The 23,678-nt window shown below is 49.1% G+C and overlaps 1 protein-coding gene across 1 annotated transcript in view; it reads right to left on the bottom strand.

Moving 5' to 3' along the window:
* Positions 1 to 10,518, bottom strand: part of DAGLA (diacylglycerol lipase alpha) — a gene marked incomplete at both ends in the record, with an annotated part of 33,732 nt that extends 23,214 nt beyond the window's left edge. The window contains 5 exons of the mRNA XM_080619459.1: positions 2,047 to 2,134; positions 6,518 to 6,656; positions 7,241 to 7,342; positions 9,737 to 9,948; positions 10,424 to 10,518. Coding sequence (XP_080475585.1) covers positions 2,047 to 2,134; positions 6,518 to 6,656; positions 7,241 to 7,342; positions 9,737 to 9,948; positions 10,424 to 10,518 — 636 coding nt within the window. The remainder of the gene's footprint in view (positions 1 to 2,046; positions 2,135 to 6,517; positions 6,657 to 7,240; positions 7,343 to 9,736; positions 9,949 to 10,423) is intronic.
* Positions 10,519 to 23,678: the final 13,160 nt, after the last annotated feature.

The raw sequence follows: 23,678 nt of genomic DNA, 5'->3' as shown, positions 1-23,678 counted from the left end.
GAACTCAATAGCACAAAGAATTTGAAGATTGTGGTATCTGCTTTTCTCCTGAACTAGAGAAAAACATCTAAAGTAGAAACAGTGAGTGCAGAATGAGAAGCTTGTTTAAAACAGCTCGATACAGGGAAATATTTCACGTTCCTGAATAAAATGGAGTTGTTCAGAAAGCAGGAAATTCAGAGCTCTGGAGCCAGGCTGCAGCATCCCTGGGACACACACCTCTGGGTACCTGGGTAAGGTGACCTGGTTGTGCTCCCAGGGGGAATGGAAGGTGCCTGGGCTATGGTAGCACGGGAGGAGCAGCAAAGAACCCCCAAGGAAATGCTGCTGTTGGAGCTGCCCTGACACAAAAGCTCATTTTGTTTCAGTTTTCCAGATGGATTTTCCTCAGCAGATGAGCTGTGAGCGCTGCCAGGCCTGGGCTCTGACTTCTCAGTGGGACAGCAGGTTGGGAATATGGTGGCATTGCATCCAGTGCCGCTGGGAGGGATCCATGTGCCAGGACACACTGCTGGATTTCTGCAAGAGGGTTATAACAACTCCTGCAGCCATCCACACTTTGGGAATGCACCCTGTGGGTAACTCCACAGCACTTCCTCACACACTCTTTTAATCTAATTCATACTGGTTGCCATCTGCGATGAACAAATGTTCAGGTAGCCTTCACCTGACTCCATTTTTCTTATACAGCTCTTCATCTTATTCCATCTTCCTTTTTGAGGTTAAATCCCAATCTCATTTCTCTTCCAAGTCCATATTCCCTCCAATATGTTCCTTTCTCTGCTGCACCTTTGAGGAGACCCAACCCCAGGCTATATTTAGTGAGGACATCACTGATGTTGTCAGTTCCTTGGTGATTTCCCTGTCATCTTCTATGCCCTTCTACTGATGCTAAATGTTCTTGTGATTTTTTGGCCACTGCTGTGCACTGATGTCTTTGACAAAGTGTCCTTGATAACTCCAAGCTCTTCTCCTGAGAGGCTGGAACTAAGTCAGAGCCAGGGTACATACGTATTCATCACTTGCTCTTTCTTTACAACTATCTCTGATAACAACACCCTGCTTCTGTCTGGTCTTCCAGGAGTTCCCAAATACTCCTGATTCTGACCCATTTAAATATTAGGAGTCTTAATCAGCAAAGTTTTCCATGTTCTTGCTCACATCTCCAGCAGGTCCTCAGGAATCCTGTTGAATACAACCCCAAGACATAAACCTGCTCTTACTGGTGCTAGTAGGAATAGACTGCTAACTTCTGGGGAAGCAATAGCAAGCCCCTTACCCTTTCCTGCTGGATAAGAAGGGAAAATCCCAACTGTAGCACATGAAAACTTCAAACCAACAATCTCCATGTGAATCTAGGGATTAAGTAGTGGGGTTTGACTGCTAGGAAATCCAGAAGTAGTTTTAGCTGCTTGACAGGTTTACATTTTCCTGTTTTCAGAGAGGTCTCTCTCCTCCTCAAGTGAATGAGACTGATGCAAACACCAGAAGAAACTGCCTGAGCAAACTGAAACTGATAACAAAGTCAAATGTTGAGCCCAAACATAGTGAAAATAGGTATTCCTTCCACTGCTGTCTTCACTTACACATTATTATCCCAGTTCACCGCAACAGTGAGGTACAGATCAACTACAGGAGAAGAGTTTAGCACTGACATTGCTTTTCAGTGCCAGCTTTACCTTCAGAGTTCTCTAATACTCAAAACCAGAGGGTTAAGACTAGTCATTCTGATAACTGCCCTGCTCAGTGGTGTTAGATGCGCATTTGTTGTTACATCAGCTTCTGCACGGAATGCCAGGACTCCCCTGCAGAAATGCAAGGGTTCCTTCAGGCTACTTGGGCTGTAAGGGCAGAAAAGGAATCAGCACGAAGCAAAGCTCCAAGCCTGGTGATCCTGAGGGAATGCTTCCTGGAAGGGATTTCCTGTCCCTGCATGTACACAAGGCTCCCTGGACTCCTAGTGCCTCCAGATCTCACTGTAATGAGACACACCTCATGCAGGTAGGATGCTATCTCCTGCTCTGACAAGAGCTATTTGGTACCTACCGACTGAGAGTCTTTTGTCCTTGTGCAGCAAAGGAAAACTTTGAGCCTGCGTGTCCAGCTGCTGGCTTGTCCTTCTTCCAGGCGGTGTCTGTGAATGAAGGGTAGAGGATGAGCATGAGGACAGGCAGGAGAACATGTCTGCAAACACAGCATAAGATCCAAAGTCACCCAGTCTGCGCTATCACTGCTAAAACACATGCTAAGCCATATTCTTCTATGAACTCTGGTCTAGCAGAGGAAAGGAGATCACATAAAGATTAACAACTCAGCTCCTTTTATAGGCTAAGGAAGTTGGGCTTGTTCAGCCTGGAGAAGAGAAGCTGCGAGGAGACCTCAGAGCAGCTTCCAGTATCCCAAGGAGGCCACAAGAATGCTGGGACTCTTCATCAGGGACTGGAGTAATAGGACAAGGGATGATGGGTTCAGACTGAAACAGGGGAAGTTCAAGCTAGAGATAAGGCAGAAGCTCTTCCCTGGGAGGGTGCTGAGGCGCTGGCATAGGGTGCCCAGAGAAGCTGTGGCTGCCCCATCCCTGGCAGTGTTCAAGGCCAGGTTGGACACAGGGGCTTGGAGCAAGCTGCTCTAGTGGAAGGTGTCCCTGCCCCTGGCAGGGGATTGGAACTGGATGAGCTTTAAGGTCCTTTCCAACACGAAACAGTCTATGATGGGAAGGTCTAAAAAATCTGTCCTCTGTATTTATATACCTGGTGTCCCACCTGAATGAGATGGCCATAATGAAGCTCCTGTTGTTCTATATATCTGCTGGAAGCAAGATGGTCAAGAGCACCCGGTGCTGAGGATGGAAGGAGGATCCACTGGCAACTTGGCAGCTGCATCACATGCCAGCACATCCCACCACTCAGGAGGAAAACTCTACCTCAGTGCAAGGAGGTGCCAATGGTACAAAAGACCATGGCACACAGTATGAGAGGAGCTGGGCCATTTTTCTCCCCAGTAAATTGCTTATTTGGGAAAAATATATTTATAAAACATAATACAGGCTCAGAACTGAAGAAATTTACACTCTTTATTCAAGTACAGTGCTTAGTTTTCAGCAGAAAGAATAGGCAAGTTAGCTCAAGGGTCTCTTTGCATTTAGACAAGGTTAAAACAGGCTGAATAGAGCAGGTTTAGTTCAACCCACATTTGGTGTATGTGACATTTCAATTCCAGCTTCAAAACGAGCTAATTGGACAACCCTGTTTCAATGAAGCAGAGCTGAGTTGCCTCCACCGTTGTCAGCTTGAACCAGTTACTACACTCTGCGGGGTGACAGTCCCTTCTTTTTGACTGGCATGCCTGCTAACAACCCTGAGCTTAGTGGTGTTGAAGTGGATGTCTGTGCGAGTCTGGGCCAGAGTGCAATGCTACCAACAAAGGTCACAGCTGCCCTGAAGCAGGGTCTTTAAAGTGGACACAGACTAAAGCAAAACAGGTCAGAGCAACCAAGAAAAAAGACCACGTCTGTTTTTCTGGCAGGCTCTTACATGAGGAAAAGCCCAAGCACAGGAAGTGGGTTGTACCTGGAAGAAAAAGATGCTGATAAAGGAGTATTTGCCTGCATAGGAGGAGCTGATCCCACAGGGCAATCCATCAACTCACAGCTGAGCATTTGAAAACAACTGTGATACAATAACTATCACACAATCCCAGTCTGGTTTGGGTTGGAAGGGACCTTAAAGCTCATCCAGTTCCAACCCCTGCCACAGGCAGGGACCCCTTCCACTAGAGCAGCTTGCTCCAAGCCCCTGTGTCCAACCTGGCCTTGAGCACTGCCAGGGATGGGGCAGCCACAGCTTCTCTGGGCACCCTGTGCCAGCACCTCAGCACCCTCACAGGGAAGAGCTTCTGCCTAAGAGCTCATCTCAGTCTCCCCTCTGGCAGGTTAAAGCCATTCCCCTTGGCCTGTCCCTACAGGCCCTTGCCCCAAGCCCCTCTCCAGGTTTCCTGCAGCCCCTTTAGGCACTGGAGCTGCTCTCAGGTCTCCCCTTCAGGAGCCTTCTCTTGTCCAGGCTGCCCCAGCCCAGCTCTCTCAGCCTGGCTCCAGAGCAGAGCTGCTCCAGCCCCTGGTAATCTTCAACTATCCATTACATCCAAGGAAGACTCTAGAAGAGGAACAGGAATACGATCATCCCAAGGCAGAGCTGGCAGTACTCTGCTCCACCAAATGCCAAAGTACTTGGGCAGCAATGCAAAGAACTTCACAACTCCAGCGCGGGGGCTGAACAAGCCAAGTGTGCTCTGAGCTATTTTCACTCCAACTTTTCCCAAATTCTTTCTTCCTGACACTGAACTTCCACATGTTTAGTGGGCTCTGAAGCAAGTAAAGCCTCAGCACAATCAGCTGAGCCTTTTGTTTTGTTGCTTTATTTTCTTAGCTCTGCAAGAACAGAAGTGCCCACACACATCACGATGCCACTGGTGAAGGAAAACCTCTGTGTAAGAGTCCAACACCTACAGCAAAGCACCACCAAAGGGAAGGCAGAAGTTAGGTATCTTCCTAATGCAACAAATCACGCTTATTCATGAGTTAAGACAGAGGAAATACAGCTCAGGATAAACATAACGCGAAGGTCAAGCTCCTGCTGTACAGCAGAGGCATGTACTGCTGCAATCTAAGGGGTTTCAGTAGCAATTCCCGGCCCTCAACATCTTTTCTGGCTCATGATCCACAAACAGGCAGAGAATTTCACAATGTGCTCTTTGGGAACAATTGCCTTAGTAGTGAACACATAGTAACATCTTCTGTTTGCCTTTCCCATCAGAGCCCACAGCGTTTTGCTTGTTCACATCTGTTCACACTCCCTTTGCAGAGTGGGAAGCTGCAAACAGCAGGCACAAGCTGTCCAAAACTGGTACAGGCCTGGAGGGAAAACCTGGCCATGGCCCAAGGGACAAATACCTTCACTTATAGAACACAGAATCGACCAGGTTGGAAAAGACCTTGAAGAACACCAAGTCCCGCTGTTCCCCAGCCCTGCCAAGGCCACCACTAACCCATGGCACTGAGGCCTCGTCTCCACGGGGTGTGAACCCTTGCAGGGACGGTGCCTGCAGCCCTGCCCTGGGCAGCCTGTTCCAATGCCTGAGCACCCTCTGGGGCACGAATTGTTCCTCAGCTCCATCTAAACCTGCCCTGGTGCAGCTTGAGGCCGGTTCCTCTTGTCCCATCCCTTGTTCCTTGGGAGCAGAGCCCAGCCCCTCCTGGCTCCATCCTCCTCTCAGGCACTTGTAGGCAGCCATCAGGTCCCCCCTGAGCCTTCTCTTCTCCAGACTGAACCCCCCAGGTCCCTCAGCCCTTCCCCATCACCCTTGGGCTCCAGGCCCTGCACCAGCTCCGCTGCCCTTCTCTTGCCCCGCTTCAGCACCTCAAGGTCTCTCCTGGAGTGAGAGGGCCAAAAAACCTTTGCCATCATTGGCACTCAGTTTCCCTTTGGAAAAATAACACCCTGAGCCACCCAGCTTTGAGGGATACTAGATCCATAGTATCATCAAAGCGTCTTATCCCAATCCCCCTGGGAATGTCCTGATCACACTGCAGCAGTCACACGCATTAGGCTAACAGGGAACTAACTCCAAATAACCAAGTCTAGTGTCACGTATTGGAGAGGTCAGGAAGAATGTCTTGCATTCCACAGTGAAATCCAGGCTCCTTCAAACAAAACTTGCTTGCACAGTCCTTGGAAAAGGCTTTTTCTCCCTCAAAAAGGCAACTTGAAGGATCACATTTCAAGCCAGTGGAAGAGCACATATTCAAAATGCCCTCTTGGATATACATCCCTCATGAGAAATGCAAGATTTGCAGAGTATTCTTTCAAAGCCTCAGTTTCTAGTGTTCAAAACCCAGTGCCCTCCAGTCCTACAAAGCCACATTCCTTGCTGACAGTTGCGTATGTCAAGAGTGCATAAGAAAACAAAGGCTGTTTGTGTTGTCCCCCTTCTGAAAAATGCTTTGCTTGGTGAAATAAAGCTTTCCTATCCCCATCTGGGCAGCTCAAAGATGTAATCAATTGTTAATTAAAAGATCTGCCTGCCAACATAAAAGAAATTGCTTCTTGGCCACAAGTGTAGACAAGAAACCTCAGGGCAAGAGGTTGTATTCTGAAGGCAAAACTAAAGGATGAAAGGAGCTTTGGAAGAAGATGCTCTCTCAATCTAAGCAGTATCTAAGCACTGCCTCACGGTTACCAGGCAAAAGGCTGCTACAGGATGGACAAAAGAAGCTGTTGTGGTCAGCACTGGCTCAAGAGGCTCCTAAGGCTTCACAGATGCAGTGACTAACACACAATGCAGGCAGCTACCGCATCACTTAGCCTCCTTTGGATGCAGATGCCCACACACAGCACCTGACAGTCTGAGCTACATCTTTCCCTCACCAAAGGGAAGCAACGCCTGAAGCCGGATGCTTCCCTGAAGGAGGGATGTTAAGCATGGAGAAAAGCAGGATATCCTTCCAGGAATGCTGCTTTACCTCAAGTTGTATGTCCTCAGGTTGCGTTGTCTCCGCTTCGTGGCACGTAGTTTGACAAAGGTCCGGCCCGTGGGGTCGAAGACGCACAGGACAGTGATGCAGACACTCAGGATGACAACCCAGTTGCACACCACCATTCCTGCAAGGAAAGAAGAGGAATCAGGTGCTCTGCCCCCAGGTCGTGGCAGCAACACTTCCTGCTGTTCATCACACACATCAGATCCATCTCTCCATTGCTGCAGGGCAGAGAAAGTCATCCCAATGTCACCCCAGCTGCAGCAAGAGAAATCCTCTGGAAAAGCTTCTAAGTTTCCAGCTGGTTTAGGATATTGCCCATGTAAAAGACCATTAAGTACTCACTGAGTAGCTAGAGGGACTGCAACACTAGTATCACCCCTGCCAAGGGACTGCCTGAGACTGAAAAGGAGTTCCAGGAAAACAGCAAAGCCATTTGGAACTGAAGAAGGAGAACCAGACCTTCCAGACTCCCCAGCCAGACCCTTCCATGGGAACATGGATTCTTGTCTCAGCACAGGCAGCACAAACAACTGAATAGAACAACTGTTCTGAGCACTAATGTCTCAGGAAAACAAGCACCACATTTACAGCCACAATCCACTTCCAACAGTCAATCCCCACATGCAGGAATGAATTAGCTCTCTGAGGCGAGAGGATGTCTGCTCATCCACAGGGATGCACCCAAACCACATTCCAAATACATACCCAAAGTGACACTCTTTGCTGTGATATCATTGCAGGAAGTGTAGTACTGCGTTAGCCAAACGATGCCCACGATAGCATACACAAACTCAATCAGCAGGATAGCTACAACAAAAGGAACACAATAGAGAGTAGCAGCATCTCCCTAAGGATTAACCACTGCTTCTCTGCATCTTCTGGAAAGGAAACACAAAGAGGGGTTCTTTAGCAGGATGGCTGCACAGAATTAGTGACTGCAGGATTGGGCCTCATGCTTTGGAAAGAGATATTCCAAAGATATGAACCAAAAGTGTAATATGGCCTTAAAACTACTCCTAAATGGTACAAAGACCACATGCATACAGAGTAATCACTGTGCGGCAGCACCCAGGACTTAACCACCTTGGCCAGCTGGTCTGATTCAAAGATGGGAAATAAATAGTAGTGAGTATCCCAGATTAATTCTGCTTACTACACTTAGTAAATGCTCCCAGCACCTCTGCCCTTTGCAGTCTTCCCAGTAACAGTTCTGAGGACACAATCCTTAAGGAGTCATTTACTAGCTCCTCAGTTTTGCATGTTACCCTCTGAGCAACCTGGCCTAGTGGAAGGTGTCCCTGCCCATGCAGGGGGTTGGAACTGGATGAGCTTTAAGCCCCTTCCAATTCAAACCAGTCTATGAAGAAACAAGGAACTGGGGATTCAGGATGGTTCCCCGGAACAAAAAAAGTTGGGAAACACTACTCTGAAGTGCCCATCCTCACACTTTCTCTCCACATTACAAGCCCAAAGTACAGGTGAGTAATCAGATATGGACAGAGTAAATAGCTTGCTTAGTAATGCCTAGCAAGGCTTTGGTGGAGCTGGGACTAAACCCACATTCCAGCCTAGCTAACTAACCACCCGCCCTCCTTATCTATGTGTTGGCTTGGTGTCTTTCCACAAGTGGCTTACTACAGGCTCTCACCAGCCTGGAAAAACCAGCTCAAAGAGACACAAAGACTTTACAACAGCAGTGGGCAAGGAACCAGGGCTGGACCTGGTTGCTGCTCAGCAAAAACTATGTGCTTAATCTTAGCTAAGGCTTTGCCTACCATGGTTGGCTGCCCTCTGAGATGACCTGCTGCAGGACAGGAGCATGCATGAGACCTTCCTGCATTCATACTGGAGCTCTTTCCCAGATTCCTATGTAATAAACAGCACATGCTTCAACTGGGACGGTCACATGGACCTTGCCCACATGCTGGTCACGCTCCTTAATCTATCATCAGAACTCATGAAGCCATTAAGAGTAAAAAGCCCCATGAAACAACCACAAACAGGACCCAAAATACAGTGTCAATACTGATCCGTGTATAGTTTAAGGCACACAAGGAAGAAAAGTGGGTGTTTCTTGGGCAGGAAAATGGCTTTTTGGATCTTCCTCTATCTCCCTTGCCCCATTTAGTCTGGTTTTAACACAGTGTAACTCATCGGTCAGGCTCCACGTGCTTCCCTAGGGAGACTGCAGTGTGTCTGGGAAAGTGAAGAGAAGGATTTGTTTGCTGTTTGTGTTAACGACTTGCACTTAGCACTCAGAAGGTGGAAATGTCTCCCAGACAGAGCTTTCAAAGCAAGGCTAGCCCTTTTTTAGGGACTTCTGCAGGGAAAGAATCCAGCAAAAACAGAGATGCAAAACCCTGAGGAGTTTTGTTTGGAATGGGGTTGATTCTGCAGCTTCAAAAGGATTTTTTTCCCCTCTTAAAATCTTCACACAGCACAGAAAAAATCTGCTCAAGTTTCTGTACCTGAAAGACAACAGAGCAGAGGAGGGAAAACAAGCTAAAAGGGAAGCCTTGAGTAAGAGATCAAGGAACAATCTCTCTTTTCTGATCCACTTTTTGGTGGGTGAGAGAGACAGGAAACGTTTTTAGGAAGACAAATACGCACTCAGAGAGAGGATGCAACCAGTGAGCAGGTGGTAAACCTATTTATCTCCCTGTGCCTGGAGGGGGAGAATCTAAGGCACTGGATGGAGATGCATCTCCTGTGAGTCAAGAGGTGCAGTATATGTCTCAATGTAAGTGGGTGTAGATGTGTCTTGTATGACAGGCAAGGACACACACACGCCTCGGGGTCAGACCCACCACGATTTACACAGACACATGCCTGGATCCTAGGAAAACATGTGGAAAAAAGATGGGGGAAGAGGTGTAGATGCATCTCACTGTGGCAGATCTGTGTTGTGAGACAGAAGGGGAGCACATTTGGTTCGAGGGGAAGGATGTACCTGCATTGCAATGAGGATGGCAAGTTAAAAGGTTTGCTAGAAAGATATTTGGGGCATTGCATGAGAGTCTTACAGCAATGACAGGGTGCTGTCTATGTGATGTATTCAGATGCATAGCACATACAAGTGGCCATCTGGATGTCTTTCAGAAGCTGTGTGTTTGTCAGGGTGTGGGGAGAGAAGTCTTCTGCGCTAGCAGATGGCAGTGTGGAGGCTGAGTCATTAGGAGGCCTCAGGCCTCTGCCTCTTACCCAGTCTGACATAGAGCACATACTGCATGGAGTCCCGGGGCTCTGTGTACAGGATACTGCCTCTCATGCTGAGCCAGATGATTGCCACCTCTGCGATCATGCAGCTGAGCAGGATGCCCAGGTAGCCTCTGCCGTGGTCCACCAGGTTGAGCGAGCAGGCCTCGTTGGGGTTGTACACCAGCCCAAAGAGCACCACAGAGAGGATCACAAACCTGCCAGTCACAAACCAACCTGTTACCAGCAGGAAGCTAAAGCAAGCTGCATGTAATAACCCACACCAAGCTCCTGAGGCTCCTCAGTCACCCACAGCTACTTAATTTGGTCTGGAAATCTCCTCCCCACAAGCCATCCAGAGTCCAAACAATTTGATGACCTGTGTCAAGTCCCATTATCCCATTGGGATCTGCTGCTCCAATTGTTTCACCTGAGCCCCTGTAAGAAACAGCCCCAGACTCCAGGAGACAACCTTGGGTAGCGCAGGAGGATGAAAGGAGCTGGTCAGGCTCCCTCTTTGGAACTAGAGCTTAGAATAGAACTTATCCAAAGAAGCTGGGAATACGTTGGTGTCTATGAGAAATGCCCCAAACAAGCCTTCCAGCCACATGGATAAGCACAGGAAGAATTACAGCTGCAAGGAACAGGAATAACAAAAAGAACTGATGGGAGACTTCTGCCCTTCTCACTTACCAGGTGGTGTGCAGGAGGAAGAGGAAGACTGCTGGCAAAACCAGGTCATCGCTGCCTACAGACCAGCGGCGGCGGAACACGACAATCCCTGGCATGGCTAGTGGGTCTGAGGGGGTTCAGCAGGCACAACACTCACATCCTGGAAGAGAACAGAGCCAAAACATGCTGCTGATCCTCCTCAAGAGAACCCCACACCAGCAGAAGGATGGCACCTGAGCCCTGTTTTCCACCAAAGAAGGCAGAGGTTCTTCCTTCCAGCACCAGGGGGCATGGCACGCTCGGGAAGGAGATGTACAGGAGAGTGGAGCTGAAAGAGTGGGAAGTATTAGGTGAAGCCGGTGTGTAACTCACTGAACATAATCACCACTCCCCCAGCTCCAGTTCATAAGATTACCTGGAATCCTGTTAGGGTTGTGTGCTGGGCAGCAGTCGCTGTGGGGTGCTTTGAGCAGGTTATACTGGCCTCAGCTCTGAAGAAAGCCCTGTTCCCATGTTCTTCCAGAGGCACCCCTGCTGCCAGATTCTTCTCTTGTTGTCCAACACTTCTCTTCCTCCCTCAGCAAGCCAAAATACCCATTAGCAGTTAGCAGCAGTGTCTGGGGAAGCTATTGACCTGCTCTCAACAGCAAGCACTTAGAGCTGAGAGGACAAGCTCCTAGGAGATCTCTCGCTCCATCATCAGAAGCACCCTGCCAGCTCCACGTCTTTGTGTTCACACTGATGGGCACTAACAATTAAAAGGTCAAAGATTGAGGAGCTCACTGCTCTTGCCCACATTTTGTTTGTGCTCCTATTTTTAAAGCTTCATAAACCCTTTAAGAACAGCAACAGCAGTGGTGTAAGTCACGAGACTCCACAGGGCTCCCCAACCACCTCCTCCCAGCACAGCTCTCCCACACCATTCCAGCTCTGCTGTACACACTCCAGTCTGCTCCAGCCCAAGTCCACTGCATCAGACTGCCTCAGTCCCTTCCCATGTTGTACAACATGCTTCAACCATGACCCCTGTTTGGTTTGGTCAACCTTTGGTTTCTACGACTGTGTCTATGTGGTCTGCCCACTGCCAGCAGTGATCTCCTGGTTGCAGTGGTCAGTCCCATCCCTCTTTGCTGTGCCCTAACCCCTGTTACATGTCTTAACTGTACCTTCCTGTGCTACCAGAGCAGGGGACACCACACATGGGCCTGTGCCCCTCTGCCCCAAGACACCATCTCAACAGTATGAAGTTCTGCCAGGTTGGATGGGGCTTGGAGCACCCTGGTCTTGTGGAAGGTGTCCGCCAGTGGCAGGGGGTTGGAACTGAATGATGTTAAGGTCCCTTCCAACCCAAACCATTCTGTGATTCCATGATTCTCCCCAGCTGATGCATCCCAGCTCAAAATCACAGCACTTCTCATATTCTAAGCCCACCAACCTCCCAGTCTTCATGTTCATACACTGCTGCTGGAGTGCTCCATTCCTGACCCACAGTGACCACACTGATCCAAAGCTGCATCTCCAAAGTAACGAAAGCTCTTTGTACTGATCTGGCAACACGCTACTATGGTCGCAGGCAAAAATCAAAGTGTTCCCATTTGTTACTTACAATATACTCAGGATTTCCAATAGCATTTCAGAGGGAACATCATCTGCCACACCTCATGCACAGGACAAAACCCAATCAAATTTGTATGTGACGTATCTCATTTAGCGCTCTGGGTAAAAGAGAGCAGGGAGGAGCGACACCATCAAGTTTAAACTCATCTGAACCTTCGAAGTAACACAAGTGTTGGGTTTGTGACAGACCACTAAGTATCACAGCACTCACTGCTGCAGTAACAGTACTCAAACCTATTCCCTGGTCAGATGTGGTTACCTCATCACTTACCTGCTGTGCAGATCACCTCAAACCAAAGGAGGGACCACTCTTGAACCACCACCACCACCCACAGCCAGTGGACTAAACCTTCCCACCCGTTTCAGTCACTAAGTATTGAAAACCTCCACAAACCTTCCACACTATCCAGGAGATTCCATGGGTAACAGGCTGACACACTCCCAGTGCATGGAGGGAATGCTCTATTCCACAAACAAAGCAAATGTGAAATTCCATCACCAGTTGGATTCACACTTCCTCAGCACATTACAATCCGAGCACTCAGTACACTGCAGTTTCAAACTGCTCACTCCTCTGGCCATCTGGTGACTTCTTCTAGCCCTGCCCTGAATAACCCACCCACAGGAAGCATTTCTACCTGGAATATCAGTATCCCTGCCCAGGATTTGGGGATGCACCTTCCATCATGCTCATTCACACTGCCTCTGGCCACCACAGCACCTCCCAGCCAAGCTCAGACCTCGATTCCCATCATCCCTCAGCTTACGGCTGCATCCCACCAACGCATTTCCCACTTTCCCAACAACTCTTCCACCTCTCCGTGCACAAGTGGTTGTGCTCTCCCTGCTTTTCCCTGCCAGCTGAAGAGGCAGGGAATGGGCAAGAGCAGCAACATGAATTCCTTTACCCACAGCAACAGATGGGGCTGGAGCAGAGCAGCCTGTCACTCACTGAGGGCCTGTCACTCCTGGCTCCATGCTCATCATGCTCCCAGTGCACCGCAGAAAGAATCACAGCTCCCAAAGCCCATCTATTGAAAACCCACCCCATGAGGGATGGGGCCAGTTGGAAAAGAAGGGGAATGACAGAAGGCCTGAGAATAAAGCCCACAAAGGATAAAAAAGCAAAGCTCTCAATGTAAGGAATCTGGCTTCATCCCACCAGATCCCAGGAGTTGCTTCAGATGATGAAGATGTGATTTAGCAGAAGAACTAGGAGGAAAGTGCACAACAGCCCTGAGACCACTGACCCAAGTTTTGCAATAGCAAAAACCCCTGTGCACCATCCCTAAAATTGCTGGAAAGAGTGGGAAAAATTCCCAGGACTTTGAATCCTGAATCCCAGTACAAGCAGCACCAACCTCCCAACACAGGAATGAGGAGAAGCATATGCAGGCACCAGCTTTGTGCACCACAAGTCCAAAGCCCTTGACCCTCAGCTCAAAGATCTACGGAAGCAGGAATCTTACCCAGCTGCTGCACATTCTCCTCTCCCATAAGGGTATTGCAGGAATAGTGCATATCCACGGAGACAGGCATCACGAGTGAAGGAAGGAACAGCAAACTCTTCTTGCAGCCATTGCAAATCCCCCTCGGCACAGGGAAGGGCGGTGTGGTGACTGCCTGCTGACAGAGCTGGGCATCATCTTCAGAGCAACTCCCTCTTCCCAGGCAGGCAGCAACCTCAGCTCTTCCTCAGGGCTGCCAGGGGTCGTGACTCCCCCCTTCCACACCCCCGGCACCCTCTGGAAGGAAGTGACATCATCCCTATTCTGAGGAGCTTGTATGTGGATTGTGGGAAGGAGGACCGGGAGTGATGCTGTCAGAGATGGGAGAGAAGGAAAACCCTCCAGCAGCAGCAAGTGCAGCAGCACAAACCTCCTCCCTTCTTGCTGCTGGACCAGGAGCACTGCGGCAGCAGTTTGGGACCATCCTGGAGTCTGAGCCGTACATCCCATCGGCTGCAGTCCTGGAAGCAGGGCTGGGAAAGGCTCAGGACTGCTGCTCTCTGCTCTGGCATGGACTGAATGGGCAGGGGGAGGGGAATTGGATGGGACACAAAAGGGACACACAGAGGGGGCCACCCTGGTCATAGAAAGGAGAGACTGTTCCAAGAGGAGCAGCCTCTCCCAGGCCTTTCAGCCCTTAATTCCTTGTGACATGCTCTGGGGTATGACAGGATGTGGGGGAAGGGGAGAATTAGCTGTCTGGAAGGGGAAGGCTTAGAGAAAAGAGCAAAGGAGAAAAATGCTCCAGCGAGACAACATTCCAGCTAAACCAAGGAGATTTAGGCTAATCTAGCATCCCATCCCATCTGACATTAGCCTTGGGAGAAGGGATACAAGTAAACACAAGCTGAACACAGCCAGAGCTGGAGGAAAAGGGCTGTGCATGGATCTTGCACCACAGGAGACCACCCACACCATGCCAACAGCAAGGGAGAGCATCAGCTACTCCCCACCACCCAAAAACCCACGAGCAGCTTTAAGCTCACCCATCACACAGGCACCTGAAGCACAGTCGCACCCACACAGCCCAAAACACTAACCCCCTACAAACCCTCATCCCTGGGGATCTACAAGGGCTCGAACACTCACTCAGCATCCTCCAAACACTCCTCCTGGCCCACACAACCTCCTGGAGTTCGGAACATCCCTTGTTATTGCTCTCAAGCAAATGATGGGGGGCCAAGAAGACACTGAAATTGGATGTGTGAGTACCAAGCTTCTTCCCACTTTGCCAGACCACTGGAGGCACCAGCAGGAGAAAGCTCTGCCAGAACAACTGATCCATCACCCACCTTTCCCCTGAGCCTCAGCTGGTGACCTGCTTCCAACTCCACATGCCCCAGGTATGGCAGAGCGATCCCAACTCATCTGCAGTTCCTACCTGGAAGCACACTTTAAGCCAGTCTCCCCCAATTCTGCCTTGAGGCCTACTGTAGGATTCACCCAAGAGAAACTCCCCCAAAGTAAGTGTTCAAACTCCAGTGACCAGACCTTCATCTTCACTGCCTACAGGAAGCCCAAAAGAAAGGGAATGTCTAGGTCTTAGCACTGTAGATGGTTGTGGGAGACACTGCAGGAGAAAGCCACTGGAATCCAGCAACACACTGCTGTGGTACTGGAGGAAATGCCACCATGTTCCAAAGGAACATCCCAGCTCCAACCTGCTGTCCCACTGAGAAGCCACAGCCTCACAGCTCACCTGCTGGAGCTGATGAAGAAAAATGATGGAGATGGAGAAAAATCCATGTGGAAACAAGCTTGTGTCAGGGCAGCTCCAACAGCAGCATCTCCTTTAGGGTTCTTCTCTGCTCCTCCTGTGCTACCACAGCAGAGGCACCTTCCCTTCTCCCTGAGGTCACTCAGCCCAGGTAGCCAGGGATGCTGGTCCTACAGGCACAGCACTGGTGCTGCAGACTGGCTCCAGAGCCCCAGCAGGAGAACAGAAAGCCCCACATAACCCAGGCAGGCCCTGTACAATGTCTGAACATCACCAGATCAACTCCATCCTGTTAGCTCCTCTGGAACTGCTTTCTGCTCCCTACCACACAGGATGGCACCTGCAAGTACTTGCGCACAGCACCTTCCTCATCTCCATCAACAGAAACAGGTTCTGTCCGTTGCTGGTACCTCTGCGTTTCTTCTTTATCATAGAATCATGGAATGGTTTGTGTTGGAAGGAACCTTAAAGCTCATCCAGCTCCAACCCCTGCCACGGGCAGGGACACCTTCCACCAGAGCAGCTTGCTCCAAGCCCCTGTGTCCAACCTGGCCTTGAACACTGCCAGGGATGGGGCAGCCACAGCTTCTCTGGGCACCCTGGGCCAGCGCCTCAGCACCCTCCCAGGGAAGAGCTTCTGCCTAAGAGCTCATCTCAGTCTCCCCTCTGGCAGGTTAAAGCCATTCCCCTTGGCCTGTCCCTGCTTGCTCTTATAATAAGTCTCTCTCCAGCCAGTGTTGGGCCAACAGTCTGTTCTTGTTACTATCAGTATTCTTCTGACCATCACCATGCACTTCAAGGCTGTATTTCTGCCAGCATGTACAATTTAAGCTGGTGGGACCCATGGGGAAGTTCTTGTCCCCTGGGTTTTGAAGGTCAGCTTCTACTCTGAGATGTATTTTGGGTATGTGTGTCAATAGGCAGTATTATAGCTCTGTGATGAGGACACTGGAGGGAGACAATTATGGGGCAGTGGCCTTATCCTGGGGGAGCTACATCTGAAATGTGCCAAGTCACAAGAGGCTTTTTGAACCTTTTCTTTCTTGAACCTGATGCCTCAGTCCCCAGGCTCTGGCACTGACTCATTTTATTTCCTTCTCCTTGGAAAATTGGATAAATAAAGGAGAATCTTAAAAGCAGGTGTGAAATTGATATTCCAGCATTAAAGACCCCACTGATTTTTGCCATCATCCCCTCCCCATGCTGAGCCACCTTTGGCTTAGTTGTAAGTAGATGATACACTAATACATAAAGTATTCTTTGAAGTACAGATCTGTTCCCTTAATCATAGTCATGCTAGAGCCATCCTCACATCCTTCTGGCTGCTGCTGTACCATCTTCCCCCAGGGAAGGAGCTTTCCCTGCAATTCCCGTGGGCATTGCTTGCAGCAGATATCCTCTGCCACTTGTAAAAGGCAGCTCTGCCTTGGAAGAGCTCATCTTCCTTTGGTGCTGTTTCATTTGGCCCCAACTTATGTTATGAGCCTCTGGTCCACATTGTGGTGAGTAGGTATTCCTGGGTCCTGCAAGAGGTGCTGGAGGAGAGCTGGGTTTGCCTGTGGGCAGACGCAAGGAAGCAAGTGCCTCCTATCAGCTTCAGGACACTTTGTATGGATGTAATGACATCCTCCCTTCTCCCTGCGAGGAAGAACAATTCCCAGATTGTGAGGAACCAGGCTCAAGCAGAAAGAGCTCCATTTAAAGCTCTTAAAAATAGCTGGATGAGGACCGATGAAGTTGGATCCGAGTTCTAATTGAGGATTTCCGTCAAGGACAGTAAGTGCTTATAGAAAGGCTTATTTAATGGGAGCAGCGAGGTTCTGTAAGCTGCAGAGACAATGACCCAACAGGGGTAGAAAGTCCATGCGGAGTGAGAAGAGGAAGGATGGGGGAGTCAGGTAGCGGTGACTTGACGGGGCTCGAACCCCATCTGTGAAGTGCTATTTGCACTCCCATCCCTGGCAGTGTTCAAGGATGGATGGGGCTTGGAGCAAGCTGCTCTAGTGGAAGGTGTCCCAGCCTGTGGCAGGGGGTTCCAACTGGATGAGCTTTAAGGTCCCTTCCAACCCATTCCATGATCTCCATTTCAGCTTATTCCTCCCTGTATTTCTTCACACAGCTTCATTGCCTCAGGCAGCATAAACACATCGAGATGTTTTCTATGTATATATGCTCCTTGCTTAAATCCATCCCCTTTGTGCCTTACCCCAAACACCTCTTGCCTTGGCTAGAAATAGGTCCCATGAGTCCCACACTATCTTCAAACACAGGCAACGTCTCCTACTTGTTCTCTTCTTTAACCTTTCAGCCTTACAACTTACAACCTTGAATTTCAAAAGCCTCTTATCAGGTTTTCCTTTTCTCTCCTGAGACAGGAAGAAAACATTCAGCTCTCAAAAACCTTCCTACTAACACAGAAGATTTAGTATCACATTTGCTATTCACTCCAAACTGGTTATTTCCCTGCAGAACAATGCTGTGCACACCACAAAGGGCCCAACGCTGACATACTGCCTGCTCCTCAGCAATAGTATTGGTAATCCCAGGCAGTCTAAGGCATTAATTGAGATGTCAAAATCCACAAGTATTTTTACAATGAGATGCTCCCACTGAAATATTTAAATCAGGGGTTTAGGCTCTGCACACAAAGGGCTCAGGTTTTCAACTGTTTTTCTGCAATTCTAAGGATTAATACATTTCCCCTGTCTAAAAACCACATGAAAGCAATCGTTTAAGAGGAAAACAACAACTATGCTGCAAGTTGGCAACATCCCTTTGCCTCCATTCAGTGGAGACACACGCAAGCATAAAATACGCAAAGGGAAACAGTGCAAGAGGGATGTGGAGCTGTTGGAGAGAGGCCAGAGGAGGCCACAGAGATGCTGCAAGGGCTGGAGCAGCTCTGCCCTGGAGCCAGACTGAGAGAGCTGGGCTGGGGCAGCCTGGACAAGAGAAGGCTCCTGAAGGGGAGACCTGAGAGCAGCTCCAGTGCCTAAAGGGGCTGCAGGGAACCTGGAGAGGGGCTTTGGACCAAGGCCTGTAGGGACAGAACAAGGGGAATGGCTTTAACCTGCCCGAGGGGAGATTGCAATGAGCTCTTAGGCAGAAGCTCTTCCCTGGTAAGGTGCTGAGGCGCTGGCACAGGGTGCCCAGAGAAGCTGTGGCTGCCCCATCCCTGGCAGTGTTCAAGGCCAGGTTGGACACAGGGGCTTGGAGCAAGCTGCTCCAGTGGAAGGTGTCCCTGCCTGTGGCAGGGGCTGAAACTGGATGAGCTTTAAGCTCCCTTCCAACACAAACCAATCTGTGATTCTGTAAGATTCTCACCTTCAGCCTGTGACAGCTCTTTGGAAAGCTGAAGCTATTTCCTGAGTGATTACTTTCTGTTAGAGAGACACCGGAACAACCACTGTATCTGCTTGGCATGGACTTGTCCACAGTGATGAAGTCTTTTCTTTCAGGAAAGAAAGCATCATCTTGCAAATCTCCTTGGTTTTAGTGTAAGAGTTAACTGAGAGCCAACCGCTACTATTCACAGCACTTGTTCACAACTTCACAGCCACCAGTGTAAAAACAGGAGAAGGGAGCCACTGAATTAAAAAGAAACTCCCTAGTATGGGATATACCTCCTCTAATCAGCTGGTATCAGTTCAGAGCTTCCTGGGTTTTTTCCAGCTGGAATACCCCACAGGCCAGGATTTTTCCATTGGCAAAAAGCAGCTTGTAAGAATAAGCACAGTCCTCTTGAAACCACTTTCAGTTGAGGACATCAAGACCATGAGCACTGCGAGACATTTCAAGTGCGCAAGTTAAAGGAAGAATGACGTTGTGAGGGAGGTGAAGGAGCCTCCTCACCCTCCATCTCCAAGCTAACTGCATGACCTCAATAGCAGCACAACTGAACTCCAAGCTTCGTACTTGTCAGACTAGAGAAAATCCAAAGCCTTCCTGAATAGGTGGAGGAGAAACAAGAGGATTTGAGAGAGAACTTACCTTCAAATGAGCCCCTGGACTGCAAACCTGGGAGGGGAGCGGGAGCACCCTCCAAGTCTACTGACAGTTAAAACCAACCCCCAGTCGTGGTATCAATGCAGACACATCTGCAACCACCTACAGCTTGTGCTAGTGAAGCCCACAAGCTGAGCTTTGCTGAAGCCTCCAAGCTCGAGCAAAAATACATGGCCAAGTTGCTAAGGGGAAAAAAGAATGGATTCAAAAGTGAAACTAATTCTGGATTTGAAATAGAACTTGTTGTTCTACTGGGTAATAAGATCTGCTAATGTTTAATAGGCAGTGACAAGGAAAGCTGGGTTTGAATGGGACAGGGGAAGGATGTAGAAAGAGAATATTTGGATGAGTTGAATTAAGATACAAAAAGCACCTTGATTTAAAAATGCACCCTCAGTCTGACTGGCATCAGCACAAACAACCCTGCTCAATCCACACTTACATATGTGGTACACTAGGTAATTCCTGGGTGCATCCAAGTGCTTCGGTTTTGTTGTAATATCCCATGGCAATATTTCAGATTAGTTAATTCTTAGTTAGAAACCACACAACCATTCATTTGTCTTAAGTCAAAAGAACAAAAGGCTGGATTAAAGTCAGCCAGGGCAGAGTGAAATGGTAAATGGTACTTACAAAAGGAGTATTGCAGCTGTAGCTGAGTGGTGCCAATCTGACAGCCTCATCTCTTTAGGCAAGCTATTTTTCACTATAATCCTGGCAAAGTCAAACCTGTCACTTTTTCTCCACCCTGGAATGCTTATCAGATCAGCCACCTTGAAAGGAAAAGAGGAAAACCATCAGGAGGAGCATATTGCAAGGTGAAAATCCATCTATTCACTACTGTATCCCTGCTATAGCTTATCTGGAAGGGACCTGCCTTTAGCAAGAGAGGGGACAACCAGTCACAGTGCAAAGTAATCCCCTCTACAACACCTCAGGCAGGCTCCATGGCTTCTTCATTTACACCAGTGGGCAAACAGTTTTCCCAATAACTTGACTCACTGCTTCAGGAATTCCCTAGAGGATGAGTCACAGAGAGGGAAAGCCACCAGTCATTCTCTGGGAGCTAAAGGGACCACCGCTGCCAATACGAGAGGAGCGAAACAAGTGGGAGAACAGCAAGATCAGTGCCAAACTGGAGAAAACTGTGTGGTCAACACCATTCCTTGGCAGAACTTCCCTGTTTCCCTCCCCAAAAACCATGCTGGATAGCAGCAGCACACCCGTGCAGGCAGCGCACAGGCAGCCCCAGGCTCCTCAGCAAAGGGAATCACTGCAGAGCAGTTTCCTCCACGTGCAACTGCCAGGAGAGAAAGTGGAAATGCGCTGGATCTGCTCACATCCAAGGAGTGTTTGATACAGGAAGGAGTCTCTGGAACGGAAAGATGCTCTGGAATTAAAAGCATTGCCTCTCCTCCCTCCCCTGCTTGGGGATATCACAGAATCACAGCCTGGTTTGGGCTGGAAAGGAAAGCTCATCCAGTTTCAACCCTCTGCCATGGGCAGGAACACCTTCCACTAGAGCAGCTTGTTCCAAACCTCATCCAACCTGGCCTTGAACGCTAAACCCTAATGTACTTTTTCACTCAACCTGGATGCAAACTCCATGAAGCTTCCAGGCTCAACCACATTGGAAATGGGCTTCAAACAGTCTAAACCTTACCTGGAGATGATCTATCCTCATCTTACCGGTGCTGCCTGCTTCTTTCAGTGCTTTCCCTCAATCATGGCCCTGATGATGGAACCCTGGACCAACAGCTCTGTTTCTAATCAAACATCTGGCTCCCACCTCTTTCCTCTGGTCTCTGATTTCTCCATGTGCACTAAACCCATCTGCTGATCCTTCTGGACAGCTTGTACCCCCACTTGGGTTCAAAGTGCCACTTTTGCTTTGTATTCTTGATTTTAGGTAAGGCCATGGCTGTATCTTCTGTTCCTAGAAACAGTAACTGGAAAGATTGGGTTGTTGAGGTCATACAGCCCAAAGACACGCATGTTCCATCATGTCCTCAAGTCACCCAGGGTGAGAGCTGAATGTAAAAGCTCTCTCTGGGTTACTGCGAATGACTCAATTCAGTTCTCACTGTTCTTCCATGTCATTTACCACTAAGGATTGCTTCCTGGAAGTTCAAATTACCCATTTCTGAACATTCTCCACTTGCACAAACAGCCCCATAAATGCAGACAACAAATTTCCCAACTATCTTTCAACAGGTCACTCCAAAACCATTAAGTCGTGGAAGTCCATCCAGTCTCCCACAATCCCCAACCTGTTTTCTTCCAATGTTCACATGAAACTCCCAGTAGACAGACACCAAAACACTATTCCAGGGGCCCATCTCAACCTGCAGCAGTATTTCAAGTGCTGGGCTGGTTCAGCCTGGACAAGAGAAGGCTCCTGAAGGGGAGACCTGAGAGCAGCTCCAGTGCCTAAAGGGGCTGCAGGAAACCTGGAGAGGGGCTTGGGACAAGGGCCTGTAGGGACAGGCCAAGGGGAATGGTTTTAACCTGCCCGAGGGGAGACTGAGATGAGCTCTTAGGCAGAAGCTCTTCCCTGGGAGGGTGCTGAGGCGCTGGCACAGGGTGCCCAGAGAAGCTGTGGCTGCCCCATCCCTGGCAGTGTTCAAGGCCAGGTTGGATACAGGGGCTTGGAGCAAGCTGCTCCAGTGGAAGGGGTCCCTGCCCACGACAGGGGCTGGAAATGGATGAGCTTTAAGCTCCCTTCCAGCACAAACCATTCCATGATTCTATGAATTCCCTAAAAATACCATGTCTGTATTTCATTCTGAGTGCACATCAGCCTTCTCCCATTGCCCCCCAAACCTTCTCAGTTTCCCACTTTCCCTTAGCTTATCCCTCCTGAGAGTATCAGCCTTGCCACTTATCAAGCAGAATCTCTTCTATTCCTTGCCCACCACTCTGGATTTCTTGGAGCCTTCACTGAAAATCAAGTTAACAGCAGGATCTACTGCAAGAGGAATATCAGTATTTAATAAAACAGAACCTAAAGCAGTATTTATGGCAACTATTTAGGAACCTAACTCTATATTGCCGTCACTCACTCTACTTGCTATAACCCTGACTACATAGAAAGAATGTCAAAGAAAACCCCTGAATCCTTTTCTTCCCGACCAGATCTGTGTATCTAATAACCTCCTAACATGCATAGGGCTACTGCTTCCAGAGGAGGGCTTCTCCAGGCTCCAATCCAGGCCACGTGTCCGTACCATGGAACAGATCCACATTCACTTCAAAGTCTCCCCTGGGGCATGAACAAAGCAGAGATCAAACACCAAAGTAACGAGCTCTGGTTACTGGGTGTCCATGTGTTGCTCAGCACACGTGAACACACACGTGTTGTCACCAAGCCAACTGTCACCGTAGCAGTAACTAACTTACACCCCACACACCATAAACACTGCTGAAGCCTTGCAGCATTGTGGATTTTAGCTTGGAAGTTTCCTTAACTGGGATAACACCACATACGTTATCCAGGAGGGGATCCTGCCCCTCTGCTCTGCTCTCGTAACACCCAACTTGCAGCACTGGGTGCAGTTCTGGTGTCCTCAGCATCAGGACATGGAGCTGTGGGAGCAAGTCCAGAGGAGGCCACGAGGATGCTCAGGGGCTGGAGCAGCTCTCGTATTGAGCCAGGCTGAGAACACTGGAGCTGTTCAGTCTGGAGAAGAGAAGCTGCGTGGAGACCTCAGAGCAGCTTCCAGTGTCTGAAGGGGGCCTACAAGGATGCTGGAGAGGGACTCTTCATCAGGGACTGCAGTGACAGGACAAGGGGTGATGGGTTCAAACTGAAACAGGGCAAGTTCAGGTTGGAGATAAAGAAGAAGCTCTTTACTGTGAGGATGGTGAGGCACTGGAACAGGTTGCCCAAAGAAGTGAGGTAAATGCCCCATCCCTGGCAGTGTTCAAGGCCAGGCTGGACAGAGCGTTGGCCAGTATGATCTAGTGTAAGGTATCCCTGCCCATGGCAGGGGATTGGAATTGAATATCTTAAGGTCCTTTCTAACCCAAGCCATTCCATGGTTCTATGATATACACTGCACAAGGCCTTGCAGCATGTGACAGCGAAGCATTGTCACCATCTGTCACAGAGACACAGCTATTACTCCGCTGGATCTGCACACTGACCCTCTGGTCCCAATCCATCCCTTTGGCTACTCAAAAAGCAGCTTTTCCCATTTGAAAGGAAACAGCTTTTGAAGGTATTCGACAGCAGAACAGCTTTGTATTGACTAACATGCTTTTCTCATCTTGAACAAACCCAAATTAGTACAGATTATAATCTGTAGATGGGGTTTTCTATCCCTCCTAAGCTCAAAATGAACATTTCAACTCTGCAGTTTCAGATGGTGGCTTCTGGCTGCTGCAACTTCAGAAGCAATGTGGTTCTGTCCCTCCCATCTCGTGGCTT

Source organism: Psittacula echo, assembly GCF_963264785.1.
Source record: "Psittacula echo genome assembly, chromosome: 5".
Lineage (NCBI taxonomy): Eukaryota > Metazoa > Chordata > Aves > Psittaciformes > Psittacidae > Psittacula > Psittacula echo.
Note: the sequence above shows the minus strand (reverse complement) of the source record. Positions and strands in the feature narration are given on the sequence as shown.